The sequence below is a fragment of the Mandrillus leucophaeus genome, unplaced genomic scaffold (assembly GCF_000951045.1).
Source record: "Mandrillus leucophaeus isolate KB7577 unplaced genomic scaffold, Mleu.le_1.0 Scaffold202, whole genome shotgun sequence".
Classification (NCBI taxonomy): Eukaryota; Metazoa; Chordata; class Mammalia; order Primates; family Cercopithecidae; genus Mandrillus; species Mandrillus leucophaeus.
Window position 1 is genome coordinate 557,479 of NW_012102055.1, and position 18,364 is coordinate 575,842.

The following is an 18,364-nucleotide window of genomic DNA, read 5'->3' on the forward strand; positions in this document are numbered from 1 at the left end:
GCTTCCTCATGGCATGGTTGTTGGGTGCAAGAGCGAGCCTCCCAAGAAGACCAGGCACAAACTGTATCACCTTTTATCACATGGACTGCAAAGTTATATAGCATCATTTCTACCATAGTCATAGGCCTCTCAGATTCAAGAGGCAGAACAGTTGACCCTTGAACAATGTGAGGGTAAGTGGTGACTATCCCCAATGCAGTCAGAAATCCAGGTATAACTTTTGACTCCCCAGGTACTTAACTGCTAATAGCCTACTATTGACTGGAAGCCTTACAGATAACATAGAAGATTGATTAACACATATTTTGTATGTTACATGTATTATATGCTGTATTCTTACAATAAAGTAAGCTAGAGAAAGAAAATGTTACTAAGAAAACCATAAGGAAGAGAAAATATATTTACTGTTCATGAGATGGAAGTGGATTATCATAAAGGTCTTCATCTTTATTGTCTTCACATTGAGTGGGCTGAGGAGGAGGAGGAAGGGAGGTAGGTATATTTTCTCAGGGGTGGTAGAGGTGGAGGAAGTAGAAGAGGAAGCAGAAGAGGCAGGCATGCTCTGCTTAACTTTTACTGAAAAAAATCCACCTATAAGTAGACCTGTGCAGCTCAAAGCTGTGTTGCTCAAGGAATAACTGTGGATCCCATTTCCCAATGAAGGGAGTATCATTATTACATTGTGAGAAGAACTGTGGGATGGAAAGCGCATTGCATGCCATCTTGGAAGACACAGTGTGCCACAAGCACTGATAGTATGCATGGTGTGTTCATAAACACAGAGCTTGTCAACTAAATGAGCTCTTGTTCAACAATAACCCCAGAGAATATGTTTGTGCACACTTATATAAATACATACACATATACATACATAATAAGTACTTAGTGAATAAGGCTAATTCTTGGATTCACCTTGCTTCCAAGACATTTTCCGTGCTATGCCTAAGGGTAAGGGCAGAGAATTGGGCCACACAATTAATTTAAACTAAAAGTGTTTCATTGTCACCGTCCCCCCTACCTTTTTTTTTTTTCTGGGAAAATAAATTAGGCTGCTGAGTTTTGGACCTAAATCATTTCCATGGTAATAGAGCCTAATATGCTAAAAGGCAGATTATAGTTCCCTCTAATATTTGAAATATCGGTATATGGTCTGCATGGCCGAAGCAGGCAGATCACGAGGTCAGGAGATCGAGACCATCCTGGCTAACACGGTGAAACTCTGTCTCTACTAAAAATACAAAAAATTAGCTGAGTGTAGTGGCACGCACCTATAGTCCCAGCTACTCGGGAGACTGAGGCAAGAGAATCACCTGAACCCGGGAGGTGGAATCGCGCCACTGCACTCCAACCTGGGTGACAGAGCAAGACTCCATCTCAAACAAACAAACAAACAAACAAAAGTACACTTAGCAGAGAATAACATTGTCATTTACCCACACACACACAAACACACACACTCATACACACACACTCATACACACACACACATATATTTATACACACTCACGCAAGAAACATGAGTGTTAAACAAATTTCATAATTTATATTAAATGATTTAAAGTATGGGGGAAATGTGTAGGAATGACACCGTTCAGCCTGGTCTTCTCGGATCTGCATTAAGTCAAATTTTCTTGTTTTGATTTTTGATCGATTGGTTGACTTTAGAAATATTCTGATCATGTAAAGCCTGGGGGAAAAAAGTCAACAATCGCAGATACAGAAGTGAGAATAATTACGATCTCCTTTTCTACTGGGAACTGTCTTACTAGTGAGATCTGTATCACGTAGGCTAGGAGAGCAGGGAGGTTAGGTGGGTGACTTCCATTGGGGTTCTTTCTTGTCCTGCCACGTACACACCCACTTCCATTTCCTACTGCCATGAGAAACACCTCATTTGATGTTCTATGCAACTTGCCAGTGAGTGATTTTCAATTTTTTTTATGTTGTTAAAACAAAATAACTACAGGGGAATTTATTTCTAGGACATAAAATTAAGTCACGGATTTAATCAGATATATGTGAGCTATTATGTATATTCCATGTCTCTTCTCCGTTTACTATATTGCTCTCTGAATGTTTCCAAGAAACTCTTTACACACAGAAGTTCTCTCAAAACAAAAAAGGGACTATGCATACATTTTACTTTTGAGGTGGCATTTACTTATTCAATAATAGCTACACAATTAAATGTTATGTTGACCTTGTGTCACTGTCAACTAGTTACTTTTTGTTTCTGTTGCATTTCCAAGTGTGTTAAACTAAAAGCAAGTGGCTTCATGCCAATTAAGCTACATGGAAGCTTTTTAGGCCTTGTTCAAATACTAACAGGTTTGATAAATATATTTGTCTAGGAAGAGTAGGACAAAGAGCTCTTTGTTTACTGACATACTTTATTGTCATTCTGCTGTATACCTCTCGTGTGGCTGTTTTATAGGACATAAAGTCTAGGTATCCTGTCGGAATCTCAGATCTTATTTATAGCTTGCTGCAAAGTGGCTTATTGTCATTTATTATTTCTTATTTGATTTATATAGCATCTTTCCACCAAAGAGCCCATAGGTTTATTTATATACAGAGTACACACACACACACACACACACACACACACAGTCACATCCTTATACACATCCTTGAACTTCACTCAATGCTATGATGTAGATAGCAGTATAGAACCAAAAATCTGTATGAGGCCTTTCCATTTGTTTTTGTTCTAAGACGACGTGCTGGGAGGACAGTTGCCATTTTTTGTTTTCACTTTGAGTGTTTATCTTTTGCCTCTAGGTGGATCGGATCATTTTCTGTGTCTTCTTAGAAGTTGACTTCAAAATCTACAAAAAGAAAATGAGTGAATTTTTCTCTGTAGGTGAGTAAAGCTACTTCTTGTTTCCTTTCAAATTGAGGATTGAAGAAGTGAGCCATCACTTCTATTCCTGTTGTTTTTCATCTTCAGGACTATTACATACCGTCACCCCTGCCAACTTGTATCATAGTTTTTAAGAACTGAACAAGGTGACAGAAAATCTAGGCTGTGGAACTCTTACCCCCAGAGGTTACTGTGTTGTCTTGGGGAAATCAGTTCATCTCTTGGGTCTCGGTGCTTCACATCAAAACTGAGGGGCTAATTATTAATAAATGATTTCTAAAGATGCTTCCCCTGGCCCCAAATTACATGATCTGTGATTCCTTCTCCAACTTGTAAGTTTGCCGGGCCCCATGCCTGCATCTACCCTGTTAAATACCATTGTTGGAAATTGTAAGCCCGTTTATGTTCATAGTCAGAATTCTAACTGTTCCTGCATTCCATCCCTATTCCTTCCCCAGTTTCTCACTCCAAATTTCAATGCCTATAGCAGCACTTCTAGGGCAGTCTGAGAATAGCAGTCATTCACACTTCTTTTTAGAAAATAGGATAAACCTCGGGGTTATTAGAGAACCTTAAGTAATGTATTTACATCGATTGAATGTGCCATTAGTTGGATTTGGGTAATTTGAATATTTTCCTCCACTCTTCCTCTTCTAGCCTATTAAGGCTGAGGCTTGTTTAATGCCTTGTTATTTTTATGGTGCCATTAAAGTCACAGTGTCCAAAGTGCTTTCCTTAGCCATGGCAAGAATTGCTTCCAGGAAATTTCAAGCTACAGTGAGCATTGTTGGTACTTGCCTTTCAGTGAGCTTTCTTTTGAGGTTTCCATCTCCATCTGAAGTAGTTTGTCATATCACAGGTGACTCTGGCAGGTGGAAAGGAGTGAATAAAGAGTGCTGATGCACATTCATCCTCTTAAGCCATCTATCAGAGCCAAACAGTAAACAGGATGCCTTGCCTGTAGATCAGAGTAGGATGCGTTCTATCCAGAACAGCTGTAGAAAACCAAAAAACCAATAGAGATGGTCAGCTCTCTGCTAATGCCCTAAGTGGACTAAGTTCTTCTAAGTAATTTGAAGTTCTTCTCCCTAATTTTATAATTGAAAGGTGAATCTGCTAAGTGCATTTAATTTAAGGCTTTTACTAAAGTATTTCTCGAACTGAAACATAATGTAAATTCCTCAGATTCCCATGTGATAAAGAACTGGACTGTGGTTATAATCTTTTTCTCCTCCTCTTCTTTCTCTTCCTCCTCCTCCTCCTTCTCCTTCTTTCCCCTTTCTTCATTTTTTTCAAGCATCTCAGTGTTCTTCAGAGTGGACGCACTTAACAGCTATTTGATAAGTAGTTGTTGAGACGAGTTGAATTAAATAAATTTTTCTTGCTGTAATCTGATGACTTTTTGTTTCAATGTCCTTGTTTCATTTTTCCTTTTGATTTGCTTTATAACAATATTGAGCTGATTGGTGCCTGTATTTTTAAGTATTATTAAAAGTAAATGTTAATTATATTTTTAAATGTGACTTCCTATGATGTATGAAGCAAATATTCTCATGTCTTGTCAGTATTACATCATAATTGATAAGATTTTATAAATTTTAGACTCCTTGAGATATTCGGAAATAATGACATCGTATTCATTCTCATGTCTTCTAAAAAATGTCTGCAGGAAGCCATACTAACATAAGATAAAAAATAATTGCATAATTATGATCTATTGATATTGAAACAAATGTTTCTATCAGCAGGTATTTCCAATGATGCAGAGTCAAAAAGCACACTGCAAATTTAAAAGAAAATGAGACAGTTTTAGGAGTGTAATATATTAATAATTATACAAACAAATTATTGTTTGAAAAATTGCTACTTTAAATAAATTTTAAAATGCATTGCAGTGCATGAGCAAGTGAAATAATGAAATCATCCTCAATCTCACATCAATGCTTTGAAACACACAGTGCTCAGGAAATTATTGTCAGTCCATATTTACAATAGTAAGTACATTTTAAACTAAATGTAAAAATCCTCAAAAATTGTGGAGTATTTCTGCAATGTTGAAGCATTAGGTATTTGAAAATTCTAAATATGCAACATGAAATAAGGGTGATGTATAATGGAATGTGACTACTAATGTAGATAATATACTTCACCTGTCATTAATTTGAACTTGTGTTTAATTCATAACTATATGATCTTTAAATATAATAATGGTTAATAATAATCATAATTAATATATTAAATAATAACAATAATAATGGTTACTAATAATGCAAACATTTTTTAATTGCTTTCGATTAGACGGCCACAGCGTTCCTTTCTTTACATGGGTAAATCATTAATCTTCATGATCACTCTAAGAAAGGAGGCACTGCATTAACCCTGTGCTGTGGTTCCATTGTTAGGGTTTTTTCTAATTTGGTCTTATGGTTTCTCTCTCTTGAGAATGGCCGTAAGCCAGGATAGCCACTCTCCAGGAGAGCTTTGAAAAGGGTTGGGGGAAAAGTTAGGATATGTGTGTCAGGGGAGACACAGTGAGGAAGTAGAACTAAAATGCCCAAAACAGAAGGCATTTATTACTCACAGGTAGACAGGTGAGGGATGCCCACAGGAGACCAACAGGAAGCCTGGAGGTGGCAGGGAGCCCAGCCAGCAAGGGGGGAGCAAGAGAGAGCGAGCACCTGGGGACTGTCTTTATTAGGTCCGTATGCACCACCCCTTAGGCTTTCCCATGGGGATTGTGGATTGGCTAGTTTAAAGAAAACACTCAGGAAGCAGGAACTTACTTTGATGATTCTGACACTATTAGATTTTTACCATGATCAGCAGTTGTGGAGTGTATTGGGTTTGGGGTCAGCTAGATGAAGAACAAGTGGAACATATCACAAACAATCACACAGGGAGGGAAGTTTTAGTAGGCCAAAGGTGACAGGATACAACTGGCTTTCAAACAACTTCTGTTAGGCCTAAGCATGGATGCTGGCCAGGCGCACAGTGACTCATACCTGTAGAAGGAGGATTGCTTGAATCCAGGAATTTGAGGCTAGCCTGGGTGACATAGTAAGAACTTGTCTCTACAAAAAAATAAAAATACAAATTAGCTGGGATTGGTGGTTCATGCCTATAGTCCCAGCTACTCAGGAGGCTGAGGTGGGAGAATCACTTGAGCTCAGGGGTTTGAGGCACAGTTGGCTATGACTGCACTGCTGAACTCCAGCCTGGGTGACAAATCAAGACCCCATCTATAAAAAATATAAATAAAGAAGTAAATAAATAAATAGGTAAATAAATATTGTAGAGATTTTAAAACCAAAAGGAAAAAAAATGGATGCCAAGGCAGCAACCATATTGAATAAATTTATGATACCCTATGTTTTAGGCATGAAAAACGAGGATTCAGCTAGGAAGCAACAGAGCTGTATTTTAAAATTGAGAATGGCATCTGTCATTGCCAAAGTGATAATAGGTTCGTTTTCTCAGAGCATCTTTAGAGAAGGCTGAGATCAACTTCCAGGCTGTATTTGGAGTATTGGGAAAGTCCCATTTCATCGGCTGCCCATCATTTTTCAGAGGGGCCACACTTCTCTTTCTTCTAGTACCTATAAATACCTTCATGGAAACTTTTCTAATGTGAGTTAAGTTAGTACTTTTATCATTCATCTCGAAATTGAATTCTATTCACATCATAGAAGTACTGTGGTGCTGTTACCTGCCGATGAGCAGTTAAGCGGGGAAGGAGAAGCCCAAAGGCCTTTATAGCACATCTACAGGAGAAGATGGAAAATTGCTTATATTAGTTTGCCAGGTCTCCAAAAACAAAGTACCACAGAGCGGGTGACTTAAACTACAGAAATACATTTTCTGAATATTCTGAAGGCTAGAAGTTCAAGGCCAAGTGGAGGCAAGATTAATTTCTTCTGAGGCCTCGCTCCTTGGCTTGTAGATGGCTGTCTTCTCACTGTACTTTCAAGTGACCTTCCCTCTGAGTCATTTGTGCTGTATCTTTCTCTTTGTATAAGGATGCCAGTCAAATGGGATTAGGACCTACTCTAATTACCTTATTTTAATTTAATTAGCTCTTAAAGGTCCTATCTCCAAATACAGTCATATTCTAAGATATGAGGGTTAGGCCTTCAACATAAAAATTCACAGGGCACAGTCCAGCGCATAATATTGCCCATTGTAGAAATGCATTAAGAAACTCCAGGGAAAGAAACCAGCAACCAATTTATTTCAACAGTTTTATATCTGGCTGTGGGGTAAAGCACATTTGACTTTTTCCTTCCAGAAGTATTATTTGAAAGTAGAGTGTGGCCGCTTTATGGAATTATCATACACTTTGGTTGCAAATAATTTATACTTACAGTGCACCATTACATGGCCTACAGCAAATAATATTTGTGTGATTCAACTCAGAAATCTCTTTGTTCTTTACATTAAAAGGCTTGTATTTTTTCAGTGTGTAGAATTTATTGTGTGCAGTTTTCACTAGATGTAAAAAATTAAAAAAAGAAAAGAAAAGACAATTCCCGATCTAGAATGTGTAAGTCATTTTTTTTAACTAGAGTCTTAGTCCTACTTTTAACTTAGTCTTAGTCCTAAAGATGTTAACTTTCCTCATAATAACAATAAAGAACATACGGTTTATAATGATATTAAAGAATCTTGTTTAAGCTTGAGACGTATCATGGTAAACCCTCTTCCCCTCCTCCCTTTAGGGAAAACTGACCTTTGTTTTCTGCACTGATTCTCAACTAGGAGCAATTTTGCCTTCCTGGGAACATTCTGAGGCATTTTTGTTTTTCACAACTGAAGGAGGGGAGAGGTTACTGTCCTTTAGTGATTAGAGGCCAGGGATGCTGCTAAGCATTCCACAATGCACAGTATAACACCCTCCACAACTCTCCAACAGATAATTATTCAGCATCAAATGGCGATAGTGCAGAGGTTGAGAGGCTCCGTCTACTAGTACTGTCTCTTACCACTCAGGTCATCGCGGCAGTCTTTGCCTTTGGATTGGGGTTATTTTACAGTGTTTTGACTGCTAATGCTTTACCCATAAGTAACTATCAAGCTGGATTTGGAACATGTACCCTCAGCCTGGCCTCTGGCTTCCTGGATTTATGACCCTCCTAGTCCAGACTTCTGGTTTTGTACCCTCTCCATTCACTCTGTACCCACTATATTTTGACCTTCGTTAGCCACATACACCTGCCACCTAGCCCCTACTCTCCAGGTCCTCCTGGTACCACCCCACTCCTGGTATCATTTATCTATTACTTCTCATGAATCTATAGAAATAACCTCAGAAAATATGATCATTACATAGGTTTTATATATCTAATAGAAGTGTAGAACTAAAGGCTAGTATACAGAGCAGTGAGGAACAAATTCACTTATTATTTTCTTTATATACCTTAAGCAAGGTTCATTGCTTCTTTGGCTAATACTTTTCATTTTTTTATCATTAGTTTGGTGACCATTGGTTGATAAACTTTCCTTGTGAGCTCACAAAATATGTTTGTACTTTAGATACCTTCAATCCCTTATCATTATCTGCATAGTAACTGGTCACAGTGAAATCACCTATGACTGAAAAACCTACCAACTAATCTTTTTAAAATTTGTTTTTCAGAGTCAGGGTCATACTCTGTCATCTAGACTGGAGTGCAGTAGCACAATGGTACTGATCATAGCTCACTGCAGCCTCGAACTCCTGGGGCTCAAGGAATCCTCCTGTTTCAACTTCCTGGGTGGCTGAGACTACAGGCACACCCCCACATGCCCAGCTAATTTTATTTGTTTATTTGTTCTTTAGAAACATGGTCTCACCATGTTGCCCAGGCTTGTCTTGAACTCCTGGGCTCAAGTAATTCTCCTGCCTCAGTTTCCCAAGTCTTTGGGATTATAGGTGTAAACCACCATGCCCAGCTCTAATCTCTTTAGTTTTTTTAACCATAAAAACAATTACATTTGTCAATTTTGTTTCCAGCTTTGAAATGTATATAACATATACACAATACCCATGTCAACTTTACTTAAATGTGATTAACATATATATATAGCAGTGCCGGGAAAGCTAATAAGATAGGAAAATCAATTCCAGGATATGCATGTGCTCATCCCAAACCTGACACCTGTTTAGAAGAGGAAGATTGTATTTAAGATGAAAAATTCCATTTATGTCTATGAAAATAATTTTAAAACTATGTTTAAAAAATTAATAGATAAAAGGCTAAAATATTCCCAATGTTCTTGATATAAATAGTAAAATAATGAGCTATTTGGGGCCAGGCACAGCGGCTCACGCCTGTAATCCCAGCACTTTGGGAGGCTGAGGCGGGCAGATCACGAGGTCAGGAGATCCAGAGCAGCCTGGCTAACATGGTGAAACCCGTCTCAACTAAAGATACAAAAAATTAGCCGAGTGCGGTGGCGGGCGCCTGTAGTCCCAGCTACTTGGGAGGCTGAGGCAGGAGAATGATGTGAACGTGGGAGGTGGAGCTTGCAGTGAGCCAAGATCATGCCACTGCACTCCAGCCTGGGCAACAGAGGGAGACTCCGTCTCAAAACAAAACAAAACAAAACAGAACAAAACAAAAATGAGCTATTTGACCTACTAATATTTGGGGCATCTATCTGGTACCACATAAAATAATAAACCTTATAAAACTGCAGGAAGTTTGAATGCCTTAAAAATGAGCTTGCAAAATAGTAGACATATAACATGAATAACAAGTGTTTTATAGTTAGAACTAGGTAAACTGAATCCCTAGGAATTATAAGTTTATAAATTATAAACTTTACTGGAGATGTTTTTTGGTCTTAAATACAGATTTTCTTTTTGTATTGTATATAACATAAAAGCATATGGATGGTAAAGTAAACCCGTAAGTCAAGTTTGAGAATTATATCTTGGGAACTTCTTGAATATTTAACATATTTCAATGTCTAGCTAAAGTGCATACATTTTATTTCTCAACTATTGGCAGACATGTTATTAATTCACTTCACTTGAGTATGTAAACACATTTAGGTTACATGCATTTTACCTTCTTAGATATAGATAGCACTGGGAAAGTCTAGCTTTGCATAATCATGATAAAGAAAATGCCAAACTCATATTTTGATAATAATTTTTAATATCTTAAAGGCATGCCTATAATTTTTAAACAAAACAAATCAAGAAACTTCTCAACCACATTTCACTTATTTTGACCTGCTTATAGTCTTCCAAACATGTAATAAATGTTATTGATATGAATATGTCTTTCATTTATTTTCCCAATCATGAATTTCTGCCATTTATTTCTGTCTAAATTATACACACTCCTGCAACGCAACTTTAGTTGGGTTTTATATTATTATTATTGTCTGACCTTTTTATCTTGGTCTCATCAATGAAAAAATAAGTTTGTGGAGAACAGATACTATTCCTAATATTCCATTGCCCTTTCAGAATCTGGAAAAATTCTAAATATATCATAGGTGTTTATTAATGTAAATAAAAACGTACCATGAGACTAGACTGAAACTGCTATGGTTGGAATGTGTATCTCCTCCAAAACTCATGTTGAAATTTAATTGCCATTGTAACAGTTTTAAGAGTTAAGACCTTCAAGAGTGATAGGCCATGGTAGCTCTAGCCTCATGGGAGGGACTGGTGTCATTATAAAAGGGTGAGTTCAGCCTCTTGCCCTTTGCCTTCCACTTTGTGATGTCTTCCACCATGTGATGATGTAGCAGAAAGACCTTCACCAGATGCCAGCACTTTGATATTTGGCTCCTCGGTCTCCAAAAGTGTGAGCCAATACATTTCTGTTCATTATATATTACCTAGTCTGGGGTAGTCTGTAGCAGCACAAAACAGATTAAGACAGAGAGAATATTTAACCATAGTTTCAGGTAAAAAGTCAGTTTTTCCTAGAAACTCTAAGTATTGTTAACACAGCTAGACAAGGGTATAGCACTGCTTTTTACGTATTTATCAAAATTTTCAAAACTTGGCCGGGCACAGTGGCTCACGCCTGTAATCCCAGCACTTTGGGATGCCGAGGTAGGCGGATCATAAGGTGAGGAGTTTGAGACCAGCCTGGCAATATGGTGAAACCCAGTCTCTACTAAAAATACAAAAATTGGCCAGGTGTGGTGGCGGGCGCCTGTAGTCCCAGCTACTTGGGATTCTGAGGCAGGAGAATTGCTTGAACCTGAGAGGTGGAGGTTGCAGTGAGTCAAGATCACACCATTGCACTCCAGTCTGGGTGACAGAACAAGCCTCCATCTCAAAAATAAATAAATAAAAATAAAAAATTAACATTTAAAATTCTCAAAAATTAAAAATTACTTCTCCGATAAATGGGCACAATACTTTAAAATATTACCCAGGCAGTATTTAAAATTTTTCCTGAATTTCACTTTTAAAAATCTTAGATCTTTAAAAGCAAACAAGAGAAAGTACTCACATTATGTATTCTGCATCCTCCCTTTACACTGATTTTATAAGTTTATCTCATCCATTATCATTCATTCTCTTTCTATCAATCAGTTGCCACATATTTATTATAAGCCTACTGTGTTCCCAAGGCTGCTACATTTAAGATATTATTCTTGTAATAGTCCTGAAGGGCACATGTCATGTAGAACAGTTGGAAAACAATATTAGCAAATAATCAAGTATAACACTGGTATGGTCATAGCACCCAGGAATTCAGATGCAAATGTGTATGAGGACCAGATTGATTGGGACAGTTTTCGTGAAGAATGTGGCACTTCCAGTGATCTTTAAGGAATGAACAAGGGTAGAGAAGTTCACGTCTGGTGTTGGGTAAGCAACATAGAGGGAGAATGGCAGTTCAAATTGGAAAAATTGTGAAGTAAAGCACGATGCTTATGTCCAATTTGTGAAGCCCTGACTGAGAAATTTTGACACTCTTGCCAATGTATTATGTGATTGGGCCTAAGAGTAAGTCCTTGAATGTGAAATAGGATAGATTCCATATTTAAGAAGGATTGACTCAGTTTATGACTTAAGAGATTGTCCTTTCAACAACACCCATGCCATGGATTCATCGTCTCCTTTTATTGAGATAGTAGTGAACAAAGGCTAAAGAAAAGTCAGTAAATTGGCCAAAGTCACATAGTTGGGTATGTCTGAGCTCAAATCCTTTCCACTGTGTAATGCTTCTTCCCTTAGCAATCCTGAAAACATGGACAATTGTTTGAAGCTACTTGTCTGCTAAAAAAGCCACATATTATCCATTTGCATTAGTAGGACTAGAGCTCCTGAAAAGCTAGAGTTCCTCCAATCATATGGTATATCCACATGTCCTCTTTCCTTCCTCTTCTCTTCTCCTCTCTGGTCATCAGTTTTCCAAGAATGATAATGAAGCACATGGTGTCATGAGCTGTGAAGGTCTTTTTCCTCTTGCTATGTCAGAATAATGATTGGAAGATAGAAGCTTAAAGAGAGGGGTGGTGAATTTCTGAGAAAGGTAGCAATTGTCTAACAATGAGGTCAACAGAGACAAAAGCATCTCTGGTAAAGGGGAGGAAGTGCTAGATTTGTTATTGTAAGAAATGGTCTCTAATCTTGTCACAGCCACCTTAACACTGTATGGCTTTGTGCATGTTGTTTAACCTTTTTCTGCTTCAGTTTTGTCATGTGCAAACATACTAATGTACCAATTCCAAATATAAGGAATAGTAATATAAATGAAAATCCACTAGATATGTACACCAAGCATCATACATTTTTAAATATCCATGTTTATTTCTTGTTACAATTTTAAAAGTAAGTAGTTCAACTTTTGTGATCATCTTTGAAAAATATGTAAAACTTCTTATCACCAAAGTAAGACAGGTTTATAGTGAAAAACAGATAAGCAAAAAGAAAAAAATACAAACTATTTTCTGTCCTGTAATCTGGAGATGAATTACAAATTGTTGCTTATCCTTCTGATCTTTAGAAACGGAAAATGCAAATAGCGAGAAATTAGTCTTATAACTTACTGTATATCATTTAACACAAATTAGGAACATATTTTTCACGTCATTATGACTTCTTCCATAACTTAATTTTAATAGACCCAAAGTTTACTCAAAACCATACTATAGAACTTAGGAATTATTTCTGTAAATTATTTCTCTATTTGCTTATAAATAATAATTTTAAAAAATCATCTTTGTAGTTAAATATTGGCATCATTCTCATTTTTTAAAATACTTTTCTAAAAGTGGGATCACTTTTTCAAAATATGTGCAAAACCAAGACACTTCTGCTAGGAATTGTCAAATTGTTCACTGTGTTTGCAGCACTACAGTTGAGTGTCATGTACTATATCCAACTTACAGGGATTACCATTCACAGGGACAGAAATATAAATGCCCGAGCCTAGCATTAAGCAACCTGAGTTTACATTCCCATGAGTGGTATATGAGAGTTTATTTTTTTCCTACCCTTCTCAGTGGGTTACATCATACTCTTTTGATGTTAGCACTTTTATACATGAAAAAAGGTGATTAATGTGTAACAACATTCATTTATCTTATTACTAATATAGTTTAACATTTTTCCAGTTATTTATCTAAATTTCTTATACAAAATTGCTGATCTTAACCCTTGTACATTTTTATTTCATCTTTTTCTTATTGATTTATAAGAACTCTTTGTATATTAAGGTTACTAATCTTTCAAATATATGTTGCAAGTGGTTTCCAAGTTTCTCATTTGTCTTTGTGATATTCTTTTATAACCAAAACAGTGAGAAAAGGTAGAAAGACAGGATTTTAAAATATATAAAAAAGAAAGAAGGAAGGAAGGAGAAAAGGGAAAATGAAAGGATGAAAAATCTGAAGGTTTAAAAATAGAAAGAAAAGAAGAAACCCTTTTTAATGAAAGAATGGGGTTAAACCAAAAACTCAAAAATGACCTTGATTTTAGGCCTATGGACTTCACCTCACAGAAAAACATTTTATTTCTAATTAGATTGTTTTTAGTTCTCCTCTTCAGACATTTATTTATTTATTTATTACACTTTTAAGTTCTAGGGTACATGTGCACAATGTGCAGGTTTGTTACATAGGTATACATGTGCCATGTTGGCTTGCTGCACTCATCATTTACCTTAGGTATTTCTCCTAACGCTATCCCTCCCCTAGACCCCCACCCCCCAACAGGCCCTGGTGTGTGATGTTCCCCTCCCTGTGTCCATGTGTTCTCCTTGTTCAACTCCCACTTATGAGTGAGAACATGCAGTGTTTGGTTTTCTGTCCTTGTGATATTTTGCTGAGAATGATGGTTTTCAGCTTCATTCATGTCACTGCAAAGGACATGAACTCATCCTTTTTTATGGCTGCATAGTATTCCATGGTGTATATGTGCCACATTTTCTTAATCCAGTCTGTCATTGATGGACATTTGGGTTGGTTCCAAGTCTTTGACATTGTGAATAGTGCTGCAATAAACATATGTGTGCATATGTCTTTATAGTAGCATGATTTATAATCCTTTGGGTATATACCCAGTAATGGGATCGCTGGGTCAAATGTTATTTCTAGTTCTAGATCCTTGAGGAATCGCCACACTGCCTTCCACAATGGTTGAACTAATTTACACTCCCACCAACAGTGTAAAAGCATTGCTATTTCTCCACATCTTCTCCACCTTCTGTTGTTTCCTGACATTTTAATGATCGCCATTCTAACTGGCATGAGATGGTATCTCATTGTGGTTTTGATTTGCATTTCTCTGATGACCAGCGATGATGAGCATTTTTAAATATGTTTCAGACACTTTTTATACAAAGCAATCTGCTTCCTGATTTACCAAATGTAGCAGGCAGAAAAATGTCCCCCACAAAGATGTCTACAGTCTAAACCCCAGACCCTGTGAATATGTTAGGTGGCATTGCAAAGGGAAAAATAAGATTGCTGGTGGAGTTAGGGTTGCAGTTAGCAGACCACAAAATAGGAATGTTATTTTGGATTGATTATAAGATTGGGGTCAAAGTCATCATGAGAGTTCTTAAAATTGAAAGAGGAAAGCAGAAGAGGGAAGCCAGAAGGAGCTGTGACTGTGGAAGAATGTTCAGAGAGATGCACCATTGCTGGCTTTGAAGATGGAGGAAGAGGGCCATGAGCTAAGGAACGTGGGCATCTCTAGAAGCTGGAAAAGCTAGGAAACAGATTCTTTCCTGGAACCCCCAGAGAGGAAAGCAGCCTAGATGATATGTTGATTTTAGTCTAGTTCAACCCATGTGGGACTTCCAACCTTAAGAATTGTAAGATAATAAGTTTGTGTTGTTAGTAGAAATATGTGACAAAGGTAATAGAAAACTAATATATGAATACCATCTATGAATAAGTAAAAGAAACACAAGAAAAACTTCTTACTCAGTCTGAATTGTACATTTTCCCCCAAATGATACATTCAATGTAGAGAACAACTAGAGTAAAAGAATTCAGTATTTTCTTTAATTATGAATGTTTACAAGTACATGGCACATTTGTGTACTTTTAATGTGCAGATCACATTGATGTTTAGAATTCTACAAGACATGCTCTCTATAAAGTAACATAAATGGGTTAACGGCCTTCTTAGGAAATAGGTGCTAACCATTTCCACTTGATGGGCCTCAAAAGCTACAAACACATTTTGTCTTCAATGAAAATCCAGTGAAGTGTTGCTGTAACCAAGCAACCTGAATGCAGGAACAAGCAGCCGGCATAGACAGAAAGCAATCTGTCCCTTCCAACGGAGGGGAGTGTGCAGTGAGTGTAGCAAATGCTGATAAACAGCAGAACAAATGAAGACCTGGGAACATGAGCCTTGACTAAGCAGAGTTTGATCTCATTAGGAAGTTCTGGTAAAACAGACACAACTAAATGCTAGTTGGAGAAGGGAGGGAGGATGTTGTAGTCATCTTTATAGAGATCCCTGCAGGGTGCTTTTGAAAGACCTGTCAAACATTCTGGGTAGACTGGTTTTGGTTCTTTAGTTGAAAACACTGAGGCAAATGCAGGGGGGAAAAAGTCTTTGAGGAATAATATATAAATAAAATAATTCTTAAGAAGGCACAGAAATAAGAATAAAGACAAAAATAAACAATGGGGAAACTAAAATTTCTGTAAACTATATTCCACTTTATGTATGGACCTGACTTTTATTGTCAGCCATATGTCTTTCGAAGAGTTGTCTGTCTCCTTCACTTGCTGGTCATTCCATAATCCACAGCAATCATGTGACTATCTCTACCTTCCTACTGCAACCATCCTTGTTGAGGTTATTAGAACCTTTTTAATGGCTTGAGCGTGGGAACTGAAACCATTGCATATTTGATCACATGACTCCACATGACCCTTTAGAGCCCTTCTCGCCTTGGACTGGGCACTCTTTATCCTGGCGACTGCTCTGCCATCTTGTCTTCCTGACCGTCATCTGTGTCCGGCCCGGCCCTCTCTGGTATATACTTGCTTGCACGTGTCCGTCTCCAGCTGGGAGTCTCTCAGGTGTCTTCAGTTGAACACATCCAAAATTATATTCAGAATCTGTTTCTCCACTCCTCAATCCTCTTCTTCCTAAATCCCATATCTCAATAACTGATGCTATTATGTCCCCAGTTGGGCAAGCCAGAAGCAGCACCACCAGGCAGTTTTCTAACCAGTGCCTTTTATTTATTGTTTGATTTGTAAAGTAATTAGATTTGAGTGCTCATTTTGGCCAAGGATCAGTTGAAGGAAAAAAAAAATTCCCTTTTTTTTTAAAAATTTCTCCTGGCTTTATCAATCACCTTCAGAAAGCAGATTTAGCAATTTGTTAGATTCAGTGAGTCCAAGTATTCAACTTAATGGCAGGAGTCCTACTCAGGGAGGACTCTCCCTTATCAGTCATTCTTTGCCTGAAGTTTCTGCTTTGTCAAATCCTACAAGAAGCCATGAGGATAATGACCTCTTCCCTACTACATGGAAGCCCAAAACAAAGCTTTATTTTTGCTAATAATATTTCTTTTCTCTGCAAATCCAAATTGTTCCTAGAAGCTTTTGGTAATAAAATATTAAAAAGATGAAGAGTGCACAAGAAGCCTGTGGTAAGAAATTAAGCTCTAAGGGAGAGAACTTAGAAGCATGTGAAATAAAACCACAGCAGGATTATCGTAATTGTTCTCCTTGACAGACCTGCCCATATGTATGAATGTTCCTGAAAATTTGACAAGGGAATTTTATGATCTATTTCAGGTGTCTGTCCATTTTTTTCCCTTGGGAGTGGAGAGGATGGCTTAATAGCTCATAAGGGTAACATTCCCCTTCATAACACCCTCCTTTTCTCATGCCACGTGCAGACCTCCTTGAGTCTAGTCCCCATTCTTGCTCACGCCTCCTAGTCAATCTAGGAATCCTGGCCATGGACCATGATAATCTTGCCACTCAGCTGCATAGTAGCTGAGTGACTTCAAGCACATAAGAAAGCATACAATATCTTATGAAAAGCATAACTGTTCCTCAAACCCAGCAACCATGTGGCTTGGGCACCTCTTACCACATTAGTGTTAGTGAGACATCACAAGTTAGTTAAGTTGAAATATCAAAAAAAAAAAAAATGGACACCTACTTTTTTGAAAGATTCTTCTTCAACTCACCAATACTGGTGCTTTGGATGAGTGGCTCTCAAACTTCAATGTGCATGAGTATCACCAGGAGGGTCCTTTTCCCGGAGCTTTGGATGCAGTAGATCTTGAGTGGGACCTGAGAATTTGCATTTCTAACAAGTGTCCAGATGATAGTGGTGCTGCTGGTCCAGAGAGTACACTTTGACAACTACCTTAAATAACGTTCTATGGCGTTTTCTTTGCTTGTTTTTGTTTATTTCACTTCCCCAAAAGACTGTATTAATTATGGTGACTCTAGGTAATGGAGTAAGACAAACCTGAAGTCATTCCAAAACCCATAGCATACTTCATTTTCCAAAGAAGTGTGGACTATTTGCTGTTGGGAAATGACAGTTACCTGCTCGGAAGACAGGTATAATGATTAAGACAAAAATCATTCACATTAACTCTGTCTCCAATAAAAGAAAGTGAAATCAGTGTTATAGAGCTCAAAGTAGGTTAGACATTTCCTTATGAAGGGGATTCTGAAGTATATAAAGCTAGTTTTTACCCAAAACTGGTTATTCATGAGAAACTAGTTGGTTTTCACATATATATTGTGATCAAAATAAAAACTTCGGTCATATCCATGTGTTTGTGTAGAATGCAACGGGGTAATCTGACACAGGGTGATACAGTGAATAAAAACAGCACCTATTATGAAATTAACATCAAAGAGGTCCCGTAAGATGAAATGGAGCGTTAGCCTCTGTATGGTCTGTGCCTGGGAAGGAAAGGGGATTTTCTGGAACTGGCATTTCTGAACACACAGAACAATGCCTTCGGATGGAATGCTCTCTATTTTGAAATAGTATTCCTATCACTTTGGTAGAAACCTTTTATTTCATTTTTGTCCTCTAAC

General features: G+C 37.5%; 1 protein-coding gene across 1 annotated transcript in view; it reads left to right on the forward strand.

Moving 5' to 3' along the window:
- Positions 1–18,364, forward strand: part of MACROD2 (MACRO domain containing 2) — a 584,358-nt gene that overhangs the window by 384,593 nt on the left and 181,401 nt on the right. Inside the window, exon 2 of the mRNA XM_011979458.1 lies at positions 2,782–2,863. Within this exon, the coding sequence (XP_011834848.1) occupies positions 2,842–2,863 (22 nt within the window). The 5' untranslated portion in view covers positions 2,782–2,841. The remainder of the gene's footprint in view (positions 1–2,781; positions 2,864–18,364) is intronic.